Raw genomic sequence first — 15,461 nt, forward strand, 5'->3', positions numbered from 1 at the left:
TACAATTTTTCACCAAGTACGTGTTCACACAATACATAAATACAATAAATATAATTGATTTCCAATTCTGGCGGCACACAACCTTACAAGATCACGACACCAATAAGAAGAAAGAAAGAACGAGGGACCTTAACGAGTCCCGGACTCCAACCCCTGACTAGCTCTATACCGACCGTGCAATCTAGGGTCATGCCCCAACACAAAGACATCCTCAATTACTTCAAGAGCTACTAATAATTTCAAATACTAAATACACAGATATAAAGATATATAAATACCAACCGCTAAATAATTTTCCAACTTTTCCAAAATACTAGAATTCTAGCAAATACATTTCAAAGAACTTTGAAACATAACCATCATAAATCAACGCCCAATCGATAATATAAAACCATTCTCAACCATAGCCCTCGAAAAACTCTCCCGCGACTTAGCCGCCGTCATGACTAGGCTGGGGAGCCGGGCCGGCGTCTCAGACTGACGTTGGCCCATCGGTCCCGGGTGGTGGTGACCCCTGATCCCGATGTATCATCCAACTGTAGCTCACGCCCCACCCGACTGACCAACAATCAGTCCACCACGCCACCTCTAAAGGGCCGCCCGCTGAACCCACTATCGCAGAAGTCGGGCCCAAATCACTGGCCACCATCCAAAACCAACATGTAGATGCAAAGAACAATACAAAATCAGATAAATCATATCACATGGTCCTTATCCAGATATCTGTCAAGACGACACATGCATAATACTTTGAAAATCCAACATAAAATACCATTCCGCTGGTGAATGAAAACCAATTCCACAAAATATTGTTGGTAAAACATTTTAAAATGCTCACATGATTTCACAAATCATTCCAAATCAAAGCATATATAACCATCAAAAATAATACATGAATTGAATAATTAAATCACATATATACGATTAATTATTCACAAATACGATAATTATACCAAATCGATGTGTATCACGATCATGAATATCAACGGTAAAGAATAAATATACGAGCATTTTAACCTTATACTAAATTAAACATGATAAATGAAATACTTAAATAATTATTTCAAATACTTAGCTATTAAATGTTTATTTCAAAATAATAATAATTAATCACTATTTAAATAATAGCCACTCACCAACTCATCTGTGTCCTTGGGTTAATTCCTTTAATTCCCAACCTCCCAAGCTCGAACAACACCTGTAATGTAATAATATAATAAAATAAATATCACATCGCTTAACCTAAAAAAATACAAAACCAGTAATTGACTCTAATTGGGCCTACTTATTCCAATCGGTTAAAACTTCAAGCCTTGAATAGTTAACCGGTCTCCACTGCACTTAAATTAACTTAATTTAGGCTAAACACTGTTGAACCAATTTGAACCAAAGATCAATTCCACTGGAACCAAGTTTCTAATTGCACTGGAACCAACTCAATTTCATACTGAACCAGATTGAACCATCAATTTCTAGTATACGTCATTAAAATTTCCTGGACCAACTTGGTTCGTTAAACTGAACTCCAAATTTTCTTGAATTGGTTCAGCCAAAATCCTTTAGCCCAACATCCAAACCAAGCCCAAATCAATCCCCAACCAACCCAAATTAACCAAAACAATCTCAATTCCAACACACACTCAATTTTGATTTGATCAAAGTCCCAGACCAAATTAATCTAATTAAACCCAACCACACCAATTCTCATTCAAACCCAAGTCCATCTCAACCTGATTTGACCCGGGCCCAACTCAACCAAATCAATTCCAACTTGGTTTAATTTCCAATCAAACACCTGACTCACTCAACCCATTTCAATCCAACAATCATCATTAACACTAATCATCATAATCACTAATTTAAATTAACTAAACTAAATTTTAATCTCAAGGCTGCAAGAAATTTGCCACAAGTAATCCTAAGTAAACGCACTCCACCAATCCAAGCACTTTATCATTAAATACAAGCGTTGACACTAAATTTCATCTCAAAACAACACCCTCATCATCATTCTATTAATATTTCTTCAAATTCATCAACATTTTCATCAAATCTCAACCATAAATACATATATATACATGCATACATACACATGCCTACAAATACACAAAGGTTCTTCTTACCAGCCCAAGCCATCCCTCCCAAGGAAAGCCTATCACTCCGACGATCTCCAGCTCCTCCTCCTCAAACCTCAAATTTCCTTTCCCATTTCTTCATAACCTCGGTTACCGTGAAAGAAACGCATGAGGCATTTAACAACACTCAAGCTCTAGTATCTTTTCTCCAAATTTAACTTTCACTGAAATTTACAGATTAGTCCCTGCAAAATCTTAATCTCTCTACAAGTCAGTCCCTGCAAAACCTTCCACAAATGGTCCCCTGAATTATGAAAATAGTATTCTCAAAAAGGTCCTTGGAAACTAACAAATGGTCCCTGAAGTATAACACAATATTTCAAAAGGTCCCTCACCGCCTTACTCCTTTCCACTCCTTGGTTTCCATAAATATTTTATAGTATCAATCCTTTTCTATGCTCACTTTTAACCCCAAAATCTTTTATAAACTTTTACACTTTAAGTCCTGTCTTCGTGTCCACTTGTTTCTCAACAATATTACTCGTAGGTAAATCTCATCGCAGAACTACAGTAATACTCTCGAATATATTTTCCACGAAGCTAATCATGTGTCTGTGTAGTATTACAATCTTTCAAGAAAATTTCGCCCCCGAAATTTCCTTTTAACATGGGTACATCAACTCCTGACATCACCCACTGTCACTTCACTTGTCTCCGAACTGCTCTTGTTCCCAACACGCCTCAGTCAGTAAATAACAACACCGCGAGTGGACGCCCAAGTATCCTCGACTGCCCATCAAAGTGAACCTCGATTCCCTTCCATAACGGTGTATGCTACGTATACAACACTCCTTTCACGATGCGTTACTCCTGCTTCCTCACTTCCAAAACCCAGCACACACAAAACAATCTCAGTATTTTCCACAATCCATAGAAAAGCAACTTCTTATTTACAAGCTAGGAATACATCATACCGAGATACACAAAGTGGAATACATATCTCAAGCACACATGGTAGTACAAACAAAGTTATTCCACTATTCATAAGTCTCATATAACCATCGAACCTCATCCTTGTCTCAGCTTTCATGGGCTCAACCTTTCCTTGCCCATCGCTTTCAACCGCCGCATCTAGCTAGCTAAGGATCGCACGGGCATCATCATACGCCGCAGAAACTCCCTCGTAAACCCATACCTCCCTTCTCACTCGTATACGACTGCCCAGCACGCTCCATGTAGATATTCCTCACCAAGCAACTATAGAGCCAAAATCTCGTATTCATAGTTACCACATAACGAGTAGCAGGACATAAACATCACTCATCGTCATCTTTGATTACCGTGTAATAACAGAATCCAAGATGCCGAGGCAACAAGAGTGAGCCAGAGGGTACTCGAGCAAAGACATTGGTTTCCATCTCTTCCCTCTTCGCTCCTCCTCTCTCTCCCTGCTCCTCCACTTCTCTATGTTCTTCTTCCTCTTGCCGCTCTTCCGAGAAATATCTCTACTCTTCTCTATTATACCTGGAGGAGGTCCTCGCCCACGCCTGCCTCAAACGCCTTTGGTTCCATCATCTCAAAAATCCTTAAGACACTCAAAAATCCTAATCAATGACGCAAGTATCGTATCTTCCCTATTTAAAACACACATTAAACCACACCTGTAGGAGCTCGGCTATAATTCATCCAAATTCGCATAAATCAAGTTTCGAATCAATGTCACGCCGTCATGACACCCTTTAAGAATCAATGTAGCCAGATAAAGAAGACTCAAGTTACCACTGCAAATCCCTCATCATTCTTAAGCACACGATGTCCAAAAGTATCTTCAAATCACAATGCAAATCACGTCGCGCAGCTTGAACAAAGAGAATGCCAAATACCCTTCTTCGGGCAACTTTTAAGTAAACTTATTTTAGATAAAAACCAATTCCAATAATTATCTCAACCCGACCAGATCACAAAGCATCGCCGCTTCAAATGTCAAAACCTACTATCAACCTTATTCCCAATACATGCAACTTAGGTTTCAACCCAGACTCGAGACTCCCACTACTTCTACCGGGGCCCTTAACTTTCCTGGCCTTAATCACTACTAAACCTCTAAGTCTAGATACGACTTTCTAAACTTAGGCTCGTGATCACAACCCATGATCTCTCTCTCACCCATCACAGATATCAACCCAACCTCGCGACTGTATACCAAAAGATGTCACACCCACCCCTTCACTCCTATCAGAATGTCAGCACCCATCGCTTAAAAATTTCCTTTAATTGAAACCCATGCAAACAAACCGCGTACTAACATCACACTTATACAGTAAAGTGCAAATGACTCAAATCGACAATCAAATAGATCATGCTCCACGGCAGCTCGTATCACAAAGACATTCACAATGAGCAGATGAGGGCTCTACTAATTTCTAAATACTAAAATATGTTGCAGAGCAGCTATAAAGTATATAAAATACCAATCGCTTTTATAATTTTTCCAACTTTTCCAAAATACTAGAATTTAAAGAAAGTACATTTTTAAAGAACTTTTAAACATAAATTCATCATAAATCAACGCCAAAATAACTCCATAATATAAAAACCATTCTCAAACCATAGCTCGAACTCTCCCCGACTTAGCCGCCCGTCATGACTAGGCGCGAGCCAAGGTCTTCAGCATCCCTCGACGCTCGCCCATCGGTGTCCTGCGGGGCATGCACTTTGATCCCCACGTATCATCCAATCGTGGCTCTACGCCCTCCCACCCTCGATCTCGACCAATCAACAATCGTGTCCACCACGCCACCTCTAAAAGTTCCCGCCTCTGAACCCACTATCGCAGAGTCGCCCCAGCCTTTCGCCACCATCCAAACCAATACGTAGATGCAAAGAACAATACAAACCGATAAATCATATCACACTGTCCTTATCCGCGATATCTACAAGACGATACTACGACTAATATCGCGAAAATCCAACATAAAATACCATTCCCTACGCCGCGAATGAAAACCAATTCCACAAATATTGTTGGTAAAACATTTTAAACGCTCACATGATTTCACAAATCATTCCAAATCAAAAGCATATATAACCATCATAACAATACATGAATCAATAATTAAATCACATATATACGATTTTCATTATTCACAACACGATAATTATACCAAACCCACGATCAATACGATTGTCGAGAATATCAACTGTAAAGTAAATATACTGATATTTTTAACCTTATAATGCAAATTAAAATACGTATAAAATGAATACTTAAATAATTATTTCCAAAATACTACAAATTATTAAACAGGGCTTATTTCAAAAATAATAATAATTAATCAATTATTTAAAATAATAGCCCACTACCAACTCACCGTGTCCTTAAGTTAATTCCTCGACTCTAACCCCTCCTCAAGTTCTCGAATAACACCCAATGTAATAATATAATAAAAATAACATCACAATCGAAAACCCAAAAGAAAAATACAAAACCAAGAATCGACTTAATTGAGCCCTCCACTTATTCCAATCCTGCTAAAAACTCGGCCTCAATAGCTAAATCGGTCTCCAAATTTGCGCTCTTAAATTAACTTAATTTCAGGCTAAAACACTGCTGAACCAATTTGAACCAAGATCAATTCCACTCGGAACCAAGTTTAATTGCACTGAACCAAACTCAATTTTCACCGGAACCAGATTGAACCAACCCAATTTTATACAAAATTTCCTGGACCAACTTGGTTCAACTGAACCCAAATTTTCTTGAATTGGTTCAGCCAAAACTTTAGCCCAACATCCAAACCAAGCCCAAATCAATCTCAACCAACTCAAATTAACCAAACAACTCAATTCTCAACCACACTCAATTTGATTTGATCAAACTCTGTGACCAAATTAATCTCAATTAAACCCAATCCACACCAATTCCTCATTCAAACCCAGTCCCATCTCAACTTGATTCGATCGTGCTCAACTCAACCAAATCAATTCCAACTCTGCTTTAATCTAATCAAATCAATTCGACTAACTCAACCCATTTCAATCCAACAATCATCATTAACACACCTTAATCATCATAATCATCAATTTAATTAACTAAACCAAATTTTAATCTCTATGCACAAGTAACGCTACAAAGAATCCCAAGTAAAGTTAACTCCACCAATCCAAAGAATTTTCACTCATTGAAATACGCCGACACAAAATTTCATCTCAAAACAACACCCTCATCATTCTCATTAATATTTCTTCAAACTCATCAACATTTTCATCAAATCCAACCATATAAATACTATATATATACACTGATACATACACACGCTAAAACAATATGCTAAGCTTCTTACTAAGCTCAAACTATCCTCCCATGTACTACTCCGACGATCTCCAAGCCCCTCTCCTTAAAACCCCTCAAATTTCTTCCCATTTCTTCATAACCCTCGGGTTATCAGTAGCAAAACTATGGTATACATTAACAACACTCAAGCTCTAGATTTTTCTCCAAATTTAACTTTCAGCCGAAATTTACATTTAGTCCCTCAAAACTTAACTTCTTACAAGTCAGTCCCTGCAAAACTCACAAATGGTCCCTGAATTATGAAATAGTATTCTCAAAAGGTCCTTGGAAACTATCAAATGGTCCCTGAAGTATAACACAATATTTCAAAAAGGTCCCTACCGCCTTACCTTTCAGTCCTTGGTTTCCATAAATATTTTATATCAATCCTTTTTCTATTACTCTTTAACCCAAAATCTTTTATAAACTTTTACACTTAAGTCCTTGTTCTGTCCACTTGGGGTTTCTCAACAATATTACTCTGTAGAAAAATCTTACTGCAACTATAGTAATACCCTGAATATATTTTCCAACAGTTAATCACAGGTTCAGGGTATTACAGTGTCTGTGTTCTCCATCTGTAGCAACTCAAACTGCCTTCTAAGAGTTTGAAGTCTTACCTTCTGAACTCTTTCAACACCTCTGTAGGATTTTGCAAGAATATCCCACGCCTCTTTTGCAGTATCCGCAACAGCTATCTTCTCAAAAATCTCATCATTAACTCCTTGATGGATGTAATAGAGAGCCTTCCGATCTTTCTTTCTGGCTTCTCGGTAGGTCTGTCTTTGAGCTTCAGTTGGATTGTTCTCCAAGGAAGGAACTCCATTTTCAACAACAGCAAGAACTTCTTGAAAATCAAACAACACCTTCATCTGCACACTCCAACGATTGTAGTTCTTCCCATCTAGAGTAGGAAGAGTGGGATTAATTGTGCCGCTGTTGTGATTCGCCATGGCTCTGATGCCAGATCTGATGGATTTAAAACAAAAGTGCTTCACTTTATTAGAGAATTCGTTAAGAATTACATTGAATGACTAGGCCTTTTAAAGGCTGGACTCCATAACTAGAAACAAACTTTTAAAGATAATCATTAATTTAAACTAAACTAATGAAGATAAGATAACACAAGATCTCTAAATGATAAGCTTTATCAGATTTGGGATTATTACTAACATATTTAAGGTTGCGTCAAAAAAACCTATTGAATGCATAGGGGTATATTCATATAGTGGCTATATCTGCCGATATAGGTTTCAAATGACTTTATAGCAATGGACTTGCTGTTGCTATAGCTAAAGCTGTACATATACGCCACGGATATAAGCCCTATAGTGGCAGATGGGTGGACAAATATATATATATATATATATATATATTATTATTAATTTTTGATATTTGGTGATAAACACTCCCATTTAAAGTTAATAGTCAAGGACGTGTACTGATGTGGAGCGCATCCTTAAGCTCAATAACATCATACTCTTACCTTACATAGGTTTCGATTTTTTGTATTTTCTGAAATGATCGAGTATCTTATACAAAAGACTCAGTACCAATGATTAAAAAAAAAACATAGACAAACCTTTTTATATAGTGTTATAACAATTGATAAAAATATATCTACTTATTTTTCAAATAATAATACATTACAAGCACATTAAAATATGCCAACAATTTTATCATAAAATGAATAATAAAAAAACAACAATTTTATCATAAGATGAATAATAAAAAAAAAACATGGACAAATCAACCACATATCAATATGCATATGTAATATGCCGATCACTTCAGAGAAAAAGAAATACCCAAAGAAATATATTTGACTGCAGACGGTCTTCTTGACTTTCAAGCTCATGAAGATGCTGCTTGCAAAACTTGAGCGATTGCATCTATAACCTCCGGCATGGAAGAATCAACTTCTTTAGGGAGATGATGGAGATGGAGGATAACAACGAGTGAGACAATAAAGGCATGGTCTGTGTATGGATTGATGTTCACCACAAATGCATGTTTGTCCCATGGCAAATTCACAAACTTGTGTTCCTTCCTCATCTGCATGTACAAATTGAATTCCTATAAACGTTTATGTGTCTACGTACCTAAAAACTGCATGCATGCATGTACGTATAATTATAAATATATATACCTGAGCAACAACAATGGACGTATCCCCCTTGTAAATCTTGATTGATCTCTTTTTATACCCTCCTTTTATCTTAAAATCATACTTATTCTCTATGGTCTTATTAGCAGCAAGATTCACTCGCCACAATGTATTGAACCCAAATGATGAGCTCCTCTTCAACTTAAACAACAGATCTCTTTTCTTCTTGCTAGCACCTCTGAATACTTGCCACCGATCATGACAACTCCAACTCTTTAACACACACACACATATATATATATATAGAGAGAGAGAAATAAATTTAAAAAAAGTCATAAAAAGGTGATAATAATTGAGATATATAACATGTACCTTTTTTCTTTTTAGGGAAATGAGAGGGCTTGAAGAGTTTGCATCAACTAAGAACCACATGTTATCTTTAGAAGAGCCATCAAACCAAAAGAGGGGTTTGCCGTTAACGTCGGTGACGGCGAGCTCACCATGCCTCACTCCGGCGATTGTTTTGGAGAAAACAAGATCTGTAGCGTAGGGAAGACAGTATTGTGGCCCCATGATTGGATTGTGATATTCCATGTTTGAGTTGTGAAGAGAGTAGCAATTAATGGAATGCAGAACTTGATGATAATAAAAATACACACACAAATATGATTCTTCTTAAATCATGTGTGAACTAAGAATTTTCTTTGTTTGAATTTATCATGATGTTGACTTGTGTGGAAGAGCCTTAATTTGTTAGAATATATGGATCATGATGTTTACTTGTGTGGAAGAGCAAGGCTCAAAAGAAGCATTTGAGTTGATCTCAACATTGACTTAGCTTCTCCAAATACTACGAGATTGCTATCATTCGTTTATAATATATATTTTTTTAATTAATACTCTTTCCGTTCTTTTTTATTTGTCGTGGTTAACCGAATCTCACATACAAAAAAATTTAGTTATTTCACAAAATTTTATAAAAAATAGTTATCTTCCCAAAATTACCCCTAATTTATATATTTACATTTCTCTCTCATATTTAATTTCAAGAAGATAATTAAATAGAGTGTTAAGGGTAATTTTAGGAAAAAAATAATAAATACTTCTTGATGTTAGAAAATGACAAATAAAAAGAAACATGGAGTAAAAAGGTGAATAAATAATTTATACTAACAAAAGAACATTATGATTAGTAGTTGTAAGAAGGAAACTTCGTGCATAATCAATCTTCTCGGAAATTGAATTAATTTTCAATTACTTTTCTAGTTTTTCAAGGTTTGTCGTCAATTTCAAGATTTTTGTTTTTATTTACTTGGTGGACAAGCCACTGTGTACTAGGGGTATATGTGGATGTGTGTTGATGCACTACTTCTTCAGGCTATCTCTAACCCACAACTCCAAAATTTTATCACAAATTTCAAATTTGGTTTTACTACAATAAATTATACTCCAACAACAAACTCTAAAAATATATATTCTCATAATATTCCTTATACATCTCATTTATTATTATTATTATTATTATTATTATTATTATTCAATAAAAAAAATACTTAAAAGTAATTATTTTTAACAATGATTTAATTAAATATTTTATTAATAAAAAGAATGAAGCTGATTTTATATCAACAATGGACAAATAAAATAGCTATGAAAAAGCACAAATAAAAAATAAGATCTTGATGACAGATTTGAGCACAATTAGTGATCATAATATCTGTGCTTATATTCAATCTGACTAAACACGAATTATGCAAAAAAGAGGATATTTTCAACATCACCTCCTTCAGGCTCGAAGCCCTTTGGAAACTATTTCAACAATCTTGGCAGAAGTGGTGCTAATTTCCTGGAATATTAATATGTTGTTTTAATATAATTAATTTTTACATTACATTAAGGGGCCGTTTGGTTCGTGTTAATGACATATTACCACGTTACGAGATTACCATGGTAATATGAGTGTGAATGTTATATGAGTGGGAATATTGCGGTAATTTAATATAACCATGTTTGGTTGGGAACTTTTATTACTTTGGTTTTCATGGTAATCAATTTGTTAAAATATAAAAAGTTATAAGATTACCACGGGAATCCAAGATAGACACCAAATTTGGTGGTAATAGGATTACCACTTTTTTGGTAATATTTATAAGTTGGTAATGTGATATTACCATACAGATTACCACTAATACAATGCCAAACGTGGTAATATTTTTAGATTACCACGTAACACATGGTAATCATTCTACATTACCGCGAACCAAACGGCCCCTAACTGTTATTAAGGTTACTTAACAGCTCGATTTGTTATTGGTGAATGTTTATGCAGTATTATCAATATTATTATGAATGTATTTTTGTTTTAAATTCATAATGCATGTGTTTTTGATTGTTTTTGATATATATTTTTAACTATTTCAGTTTAATAAATTTATCATAAATTAATTTAATTAACAATCTTATTATTAATTAATTAATTAATTGCACACAAAATTAATATTGTAAGTATAAATTGACTACTTATAATTATATTCATGAATTATTAATTTTATAATTTCAATTACAATAAAAATATAAAACAAATATTGATTAACAAAATAATATATGTGTGGGACCCCAAATTGGGGTCACAAATAGTTAACTCTAAATTTAGGGTAATATTTGGGGATAGGTTGGAGCTAACTATGCCCCCAAATTTGGGATATAGGGTCATGGTTGGAGATGTCATCACCTTGTGCATAGGTGATTTATGATTGGCATGAGCCATAGAGGATCCTTATTCACTATACTTCGAACAAGATTTGAACGTGCATTCTAGATTTAGAAAAGAATATGCCTTACCACTGCCCTATATTAGTGTTGGCCAATTTGAAGATTTTCTCCTATATTAGGGGGTGTTTAGATGCCAAGAGTGGATTGTGGGAGGAGTGGATTGGGAGTGACATGAGGGGTAATGGAGGAGTGAGAATGAAGAATGTGTTTGGTTGGTAAGGTTTGGAGAGTGTAATTTATTGGGAATGGGAAAAGTAAAGAAAGTGAATATGATAAAATGACAATTATGACCCTCATCCATATAAATGATATTGTATATAGGTCAAAATATCAAAATGGTCCCTCTATTTTGCGTTTTTCGCCCTTTTAGTCCCTCTAATATGAAATCCGCCTTTTTGGTCCTGATATTTTTACATTTTTGTCTTTTTGGTCCCTCTAATTAACGGATCTGCCATTTTGGTCCTTCCAATTGATGAATTAGAGGGATCAAAAAGGATGAAAATGTGAAAATAAGAGGATCAAAATGGCAGATTTTACAACTATAGGACGAAAATGTGCAAATACAAGGACCAAAAGGGTGGATTTTATATTAGAGGGACTAAAAGGGCGAAAAATAAAAAATAGAGGGACCTTTTTTATATTTAAACCTTGTATATATAATAATGAGTTATTTTTAATTATATATATTTTTAAATTATGAAAAATAAATATTTAATTTTAGTATACTATAATTTCAATCTAATTTTTGGGATGAGATGTTAATATCATTAATTAGATATTAATTAATGGTGTTAAATATACTGAATTATTATTAATTATAATTTTTAAAACATTGAAAAAAATCTAACTAATTAATTATAAAAAAAAACTATTTAAATTGATAATACTATAATTTTGTTATAAGTATTATATTTAAATATTAATATTATTAATTGGCTAGTAATTAATGGTATTAACTATAATGAGATATTTTTAATTATATTTGTGTAATTAACACATTCAAAAAAAGTTAACTAATTAATTATCAAAATAAATATTTGTAATAACATTGAAAATAATAATAATATAACTTTTTCTTGTCATCTCTTTCTTTTCCTTTGCCATATAGGGCAATGGAAAAACCATGTTACTGTCAACAATATACATAAACACACAATATAACCATGTTTTCTATCATCATGTTAATAACAAGAACATTTTCCGCCCGCCACAATGGATTTGTAGATAGCCAGTGTGCTTGTTGGAATCTTTTCCTTCACCATTCTTTCTAATTGAGCAAGGTACTCATTTCTTAACCCATTTTTCGCCCGCCACAATGGATTTGTAAATAGCTCAACTAAAGCATCAACCAGGGCTTTATCTTCCTCTACTGTCCATAGTGTTTGCTTTGACTCCTACCCCTGGATTGTGAATCTCCATCCATACTAAACAACAAAGGGAAAAAAATAGAAAAAGAAGACAAAATTCTGTAAGTGGTTAATGCATTACAAATCATAAACAAAAATCAAAATCATAGATAAAAATCAAAATCATAGACAAATATCAAAATAATTAACAAAGTACTTATTATGTCTATCATGTCATACAATACAATAGCATTACAAATTGTTGGTTCTTCATGTCATAGCAAAACACTACAACAAAGTAATTAACAATTTTATTATGCTCAACTTGAGTGCAAAGCATTAAACATATCCAAGGCCATGTTAAGCCGAAATTGTGTCCATTCATCTGTTGGTTCAACAGTCATATTGTTTTCCATATCATCTAGTGTGCTTTCTTCCAGGGTTGTATCACCAACATCATCTTATGCAGGATCTTCTACCATTTCTTGTCTGATGAAGTTATGAAGCAAACAACAAGCATTAATGATACGCCGTTGAGTGCCTATATTATAAAAACTTGGGCTAGATAAGATTTTCCAATGACTTTTTAGAAGACCGAATGTCCTTTCAATTACATTTCTTGCGCTAGCATGTTTCATATTGAAAAATTCTTGAGGTGTAAGTGGTTGATGCCCATTGGCCCAGGAACTTAAATGGTAGCATGTTTCAATTACATATGCATGCTTGCACACAGTGCAGACAACTTTTTGCAACTTTTGTGCTTGTTTTTTTAAATATCTATCTAGTTTCCATGTCACCATATATTCCTTAATTAACTCTTCATAATCATCATGTTTATTTCATTCCCTAATTAATCATCTTAATTTCCAAGCTCATGATATTAATCAATTGGAATTGATGAATGGATAATATCAAATATAGAAAATACATATATATGGGTCATATTCAATGTAAATTATTAATTTCTGAAGATTCCTATTAACTCACAAAGAAGAAATGCAGGGAAAAAAAAGAATACTGAATTTATGATTTCTATCATATCATTAAAACCAACAGCATGTTATGTTTCTTGACAGTTTAATTAAATGCAAGCATCTTCACATTCATATCACATAATATCATCAATATGAGTAAAACTTAAAGAACAATCAAAACATTAAGAGTATTCTTCACAAATAAAGGAATAATTATTGCTGTAAAGATTTAGAACTGGTGAACACTTGATGTAATTTACAATTTAAACACTTAATTTTAAGTACCAAATTTTTTTCCTAGATAAGCAAACATCAAACACAAGCCATTTACTCCATCAAAAATCAAGGTTCTGGATTAAAACAAATCAAGAGAAAGATTAAAAAAAGTATTACATTTATGTCTTTTAAGCTATTGATCTCATGATTCTCATCATGCATTCACACTAATTTACCACCTAATCAATAAAATATGAACCATCAATTAATTTGCTAGATTATTATCAATGAATGATAATATATGACTTATGTATATACTTCTACTTCATGTTATCATCATAAAGCTCATATTTTCTAGCTTATGAAAAATTCAAATCACAAACACACACATATTGCTGCGAAGACTCACTACCAACTCTTTTTCATCTTTCTTTTCATTTCTTGTAAACACTCACATCCAGTAATCCATTTGAGTATATATATATATATATATATAGAATCAAAACAAACATAATAAAAAATTATTCCAAAATTTCTCATATGAAAGAACCAAACTAGACAAGAATCTTATCAAAACCAAAGAAAATTAATCATGCAGCTATGTTTGCATATCAAAACCAAACATCATTAGAATCATCTTCAAATCAAGAGCTTAAACAAAAACCAACATATTCCTGAAACAATAGCAAAGTAAATCATGGTAGAGAAGAACATACTTGAAGTAAGAGGTATCAATAAGAAGAATTGAAGTCCAAGGTCCCTTAAAACCAGACCGATCTTGATGACACCTTCCCTGCAAGATTATAAATTCCATAATGAACAATATCCAAGGAAATGAAGGAGATAATAGTGAATGAAAACAAGATGTTGGGATCAAAGCTTGCAAGTGTATGATGAGGCAGAAGAGGCCGTTGACCTTTCCGTTCTCCTCTGACCGAATCTGTGCGGTTTTCACAGAGTGAGAGAGATCGAAGATGGGAGTTCGGCGATGCTTGGAAGTTTGGAGAAGTTCAGGAGTTGGTGAAATTCAGAATCAATGGTATTAACCTAGGGGCATATAGGTCTTTTCCATATCCAGGATTGGGCAATCCGCCCAATTGCATGGTGATTGAGACTCACTCACATGGGTGAGTCTCACTCCCTCCACAATCCCCCCTCACTCCCATTGATGTACACCCAAACAAGGTATTGCATCTAATTTCCCCTCACTCCCACTCCACTCTTGCCATCCAAACACCCCCTAGTGTTGGCCAATTTGAAGATTTTCTTATATATAATAATGGTTTTCAGCCGAGTTTAATAATTTTTCTTTCGCTTTTTATAGCTATAATGACTAAAGAAAATGAAAAATAACCTCCATCCTGTTGGTTATACGTCCATGTCTAGCCTGATAAATAATCAAAAGTGCAAGAAAGATTTGTGCAAAGAGACCAAAGTAAATTAGAGACATAGAGGGAAGAAGACAATATTAATTAGGGTTTTTCAATTAGAGTACAAAATGAAGAGTATATATAAAGCCAATCCACATGGCCACAGATCAGAGCAAGATGTTACTAGATCGGACGGTGGGCGATTGAAGAAGTGATGGAAACTCTGTTTAATATCAGCCGATGGATTGAACTTAAGTCATAGGGTCCA

General features: G+C 34.2%; 1 protein-coding gene across 2 annotated transcripts; it reads right to left on the reverse strand.

Annotated features, from left to right (window-relative positions):
- Window positions 1-7,292: 7,292 nt before the first annotated feature.
- On the reverse strand, window positions 7,293-9,144 carry LOC120268879 (protein LURP-one-related 15-like). Of its 2 annotated transcripts, XM_039276140.1 has the most exons (4): window positions 8,888-9,144; window positions 8,558-8,788; window positions 8,217-8,463; window positions 7,293-7,377 (listed from the first exon to the last, which is right to left on the reverse strand). In XM_039276140.1, the coding sequence occupies exons 1-3, from the start codon at window positions 9,107-9,109 to the stop codon at window positions 8,263-8,265; spliced, it is 654 nt and encodes a 217-aa protein (XP_039132074.1). In that variant the 5' UTR covers window positions 9,110-9,144; the 3' UTR covers window positions 7,293-7,377; window positions 8,217-8,262. The 2 variants fall into 2 exon arrangements, with proteins under 2 accessions (XP_039132074.1, XP_039132073.1); XM_039276139.1 differs by lacking the exon at window positions 7,293-7,377 and having other exon boundaries at window positions 8,036-8,463.
- Between the last annotated feature and the right edge of the window lie 6,317 nt (window positions 9,145-15,461).

The sequence above is a fragment of the Dioscorea cayenensis genome, chromosome 9 (assembly GCF_009730915.1).
Source record: "Dioscorea cayenensis subsp. rotundata cultivar TDr96_F1 chromosome 9, TDr96_F1_v2_PseudoChromosome.rev07_lg8_w22 25.fasta, whole genome shotgun sequence".
Classification (NCBI taxonomy): Eukaryota; Viridiplantae; Streptophyta; class Magnoliopsida; order Dioscoreales; family Dioscoreaceae; genus Dioscorea; species Dioscorea cayenensis.

Bases quoted from the DNA above. Each gene is read 5' to 3' on its own strand.
- LOC120268879 (XM_039276140.1), bottom strand. From the start codon at position 9,109: ATGGAATATCACAATCCAATCATGGGGCCACAATACTGTCTTCCCTAC. The intron at 8,789-8,887 runs GTACATGTTATA...TGTGTGTTAAAG, and splicing joins TTTCCCTAAAAAGAAAAAAG to AGTTGGAGTTGTCATGATCG. The intron at 8,464-8,557 runs GTATATATATTT...TTGTACATGCAG, and splicing joins CGTCCATTGTTGTTGCTCAG to ATGAGGAAGGAACACAAGTT.